At 35.2% G+C, this 3,937-nt stretch overlaps 1 protein-coding gene across 1 annotated transcript; it reads right to left on the reverse strand.

Moving 5' to 3' along the window:
- Positions 1-2,210: 2,210 nt before the first annotated feature.
- Positions 2,211-3,937, reverse strand: LOC107479979 (uncharacterized). Its single transcript, XM_016100099.3, has 2 exons — positions 3,656-3,937; positions 2,211-2,778 (listed from the first exon to the last, which is right to left on the reverse strand). Exons 1-2 carry the CDS (start codon positions 3,935-3,937, stop codon positions 2,749-2,751), a joined length of 312 nt encoding a protein of 103 aa, XP_015955585.1. The 3' UTR covers positions 2,211-2,748.

Consider the following 3,937-nt stretch of genomic DNA (forward strand, 5'->3'; position numbering starts at 1 on the left):
AGCCATGATGCGCGTGTTCGTGCCATGCACCAAGGAGTGTTGCTCTGCTCTCCTTGTGGGCAGCGCAATGAGGCTTCCAAGGGGTCCTTGGTTCGAAACTTGGTGGAGGGAATTGTTGCCTTTTTTTCTTGGTTTCTTTGGCACCAAAGTAGCGCCTAGTTCCTTGCTTCCTCAAGGTGTTGTGTTCGATCCTTGGTGGTTGAAAATAAGCCAATTTTGGCTTGTTTTTCTTTCATTTGAGCGCCACTTCCTTCCCTCTTGAGCTTGGGTTCAAAACCCATGGGTGGCACTTGGAGAACAATTTCCTTTGATTTATTTTGGTGAGAGCCCGATAATGCTCTCCAAGGAGGGCAGAGCAATGTTTTTGCTCTTCCTTGTCTCTTGGCTTAGAATTGTGCTCCGCTCTCAAGGTGGGCAGGGCAATGAAGCCTTGCATGCTTGGTTCCTTGTTGTGCTTCCTTGGAGAGCAGTGTGCTTCCTTGGAGAGCAGTGTGCTTCCTCCTTCCATTTTGCCACAGTATTTTCTTCCTTGGGCCACACTTCTTAGGCCACACTTTCTTCTTTTGTTCTTTTCTTCACCTACAAATAATCAAAACAACCAATCAAAGTATCACCAAATTCACAAGGTTCATAAATCATTCAAAAATCAATTAAATTTAGCTTGAATCTCATGATTTAGCATAAATTAAAGGGTGGTTGATTGATTCAAATAAAACATGCAATTCCACTCTAAATTGCTTGCTTATAGTGCAAGAAAGTGCATAAAAACTAGTGAAACAAGTGAAATTAGCTTGAAAAATGGGTATATGATGACTTGTCATCAATATCCTAAATAGTGAATGGTCTGCATGTATAGAAGTTTGGATAGGGAGATCAATTTTCTATGTTATGAGATATTAGAAAATTTTCTTAAATCTATGAAGCTAACGTTGAATTTCATCAGGTTCATATCTCGATGTTAGTTCTGCTTCAGTTGTCATGCAAATTAAATTTTCTTTTTCAATTCCAAAATCAAAACATGGCTAATGACAATGAAGAAGATAGTGACACCCCATGTACAACACAATATCTTCTCCATGGCAAAAACAGTTCGAGAAACCAGAACTTTTTAATTTTATTATTAGTTTTACCTGTGAAGATTAAAATTTGTAGAACTCACTTAAAGAAACTTACTAAATACATCAAGTATATAGTGGCAGTTTAATGAATACCATTTTTTAGATGCAACTGATTTTATTATTGACTTTAGTTAGCGTGTTCTCAATACATATGACAAACTATCGATGGGATTGATAATCACCAAATTTCAAAAGCGTCCAATAGTAAGGAATGCCTAAACATATCAAAGATCCCGCTGCACACAGACCTTTTCCTAAATAGTGAATGATCTGAATGCATATACCATTGGATAGGGAGATTAATTGTGTATATTATGAGAAATTAGAAATTTTCTCTAAATCTATGAAGCTAACTTTGTACTACATCAGGTTCATAGCTCGATGTTAGTCCTCTGACATTTGAAGATTCAAATAAAATTGCGCATTTCAATACAATAATAAAAATTTTGCTAATCTGAATGAAGAAGGCAGTGAGACCCAATGTACAACACAATTAGGATTGAATTATAAATAAAGATGTGATTATTCCAAATTAAATTACTTATAAATATAGTAATAATTATAAATAAAGTAGTTATTTGTTTACGATTATATATGTATCAATATATAATAGTTCCTTTTTGTATATAAGGTAGTGATTATTCTAAATTAAATTAATTGTATTTTTTTAGATTGAAATTCGTAAAAACTCACTTAAAAAAATTACTAAATCCATCAAGTATGTATAGGGGTGGCAGTGGGACGGGTAGGGGCGGGTTTTTGCCCTACCCGACCCCGCCCCGCCGTCCTGTTATGCATATACTACCCGCCCCATCAGTACCCGCGGGTAGTAAATTATAGAACCCGAATCCGCCCCTGCGGGTACCCGCTCCACCCCGACCCGCCCCCTATAAAAATTAAATATTTTAATTTTACCTATTCATATATAAATTAAGACAAATTTAAAATTCATAAACAAATTAAAATACAAACATAAAATTCATACAATGTCATTAGCTAAAATAACTTGAAATTTAAAAAAAAATTGTTAGATCACTACAAATTTAACACCATAATAAAGAAATTACAATATTAGATATAAAAGGAGCTTCAACCCTTAATCTTAATCACTTTCAACATCTTCATCATCATTAAAAGTTTGCAACATTGTTACTTTGTGTGTCTTCTCTAGCATTACTAGCCATGAAGTAATTCGAAAACACCTATATCAATAAAATTAAAATTAATGAGGGTCTAAAATTAACATAAATCATATCATAAATGCATAAAAATCAGAATGCACAATTACAAAGTCAGAATAAAATCAAAATTAAAATAGAACACCATGAGCCAAAACAACTTATGCATATAACAGCATATTTCCTTAATTAAAACAGAACACCATGAGCATATTTCCTTAACAAATTCTAGGATGAAATTACTGCAGTTTCAAAATTTTGCATTCAGAAACAATAATTATTACACGAGTCACATGCATATTTGTTTAATCAATATCAATAATTCAACTCCAAAATACAGCAAAGCACAGAATAGCCGTGATCATTATGTACTCTCCCCGCCAAAAGAAATGAGAGAGTGTGTGAGAAAATTGGAACATTTTCTGGCTGTTCGTAGGTTCAACAATACATGACTATTGCTTCTTCTCCTCTGCTTTCCTGGGCTGAAAAGAAGGGCACATGAAAGAAAAATAAAATTAATAGAATAGGTATAGATCATATACTTAAATGGACGGAATGATATTGAGAAACATAAATTGTAAGACCATGCAGAGAAATTAGTTGCATTTTGCAAAAGCATATGTATTACTAGTGCATCAATGAGTAACCACATAAAGATAGCATACAGACAACTAATATGGATTATTATATAGCATTATTTATATATTCGGGGAAGAAATTATGTCCATCTTATAGCAAAATTCTGGAACATACAGTTAATCAATACGAATGGTTTCTTCTTTGCTGTTTCTAGCAACATATGACATGTACCTTGGTAGTAAAATCAATGAATCCATAGTGCATACTTAGGAACTTCAATTTATCTCAGAATTGTAATGTATCTTCCTTATTCTATATAACAATACAAGCAAAAAATACCTTTCAAACACCCTAATAAAAATGTGCAATTTTGCATTAAAATTTATTACAGGCAAGATCAAATTAAAGTAGGATATCAGGCATGAAGAACAGGAAAACCACCAAACTCATCATTGCTCCTATGAGAAAAGCTATACTCATCATGCGACAAATAGATTAAATGCAACATCCACTACTCATATTTGAGATTGAAAAATGCAATCCAGGGATGTTTAAGTTTGAAAATCAAAATTACTGTCCCAGATAAATGTAAGAGCAGTTTTCCGTTTCCATACAATTCTAAATTCCAAAAGTAAAGACGATAATGCAGCACTAATTACCATCCAGAAAGTAACAGAAAAAGATCCGCAATGAAATAATAAGCAGAGAATTAACATTGAAAGGAACCGCACCAAACATAATCGCAAGTAAACAAAATCGATAAAGCGAGAAAAAACAAACATTGACGCCAGGTGCGGGCTGAGATAGCTCTTCTTTGGGAATGATGGCGGGCCATGACTCACCAGCTTCTCGGAACATCTGCTCGGTCTCTAGGGTTTGGCCTTTTTCAAGAATCATGGTCCTTATGATCTGTGCAGGGGTTGAGGTCGCATCGAAGGCTTGCTCGACGCCGTTCACGAAGGTCACCGTGATCTGCGGCGGGTGTTCATCGGTTCGGCGCTTCACCTCCACCTGGCACGCAGGGTTTGATTCCCTCGCCTTGCGTGAGTTGCACTGTGCCAT

The sequence above is a fragment of the Arachis duranensis genome, chromosome 3 (assembly GCF_000817695.3).
Source record: "Arachis duranensis cultivar V14167 chromosome 3, aradu.V14167.gnm2.J7QH, whole genome shotgun sequence".
Taxonomy (NCBI): domain Eukaryota; kingdom Viridiplantae; phylum Streptophyta; class Magnoliopsida; order Fabales; family Fabaceae; genus Arachis; species Arachis duranensis.

What these genes read in the sequence shown, in the direction of transcription:
- LOC107479979 (XM_016100099.3), bottom strand. Translation starts at nt 3,937, where the DNA reads ATGGCACAGTGCAACTCACGCAAGGCGAGGGAATCAAACCCTGCGTGC. An exon ending in AGCCCGCACCTGGCGTCAAT is followed by an intron (nt 2,779 to 3,655) that starts GTTTGTTTTTTC and finishes CCTTCTTTTCAG; the next exon opens with CCCAGGAAAGCAGAGGAGAA.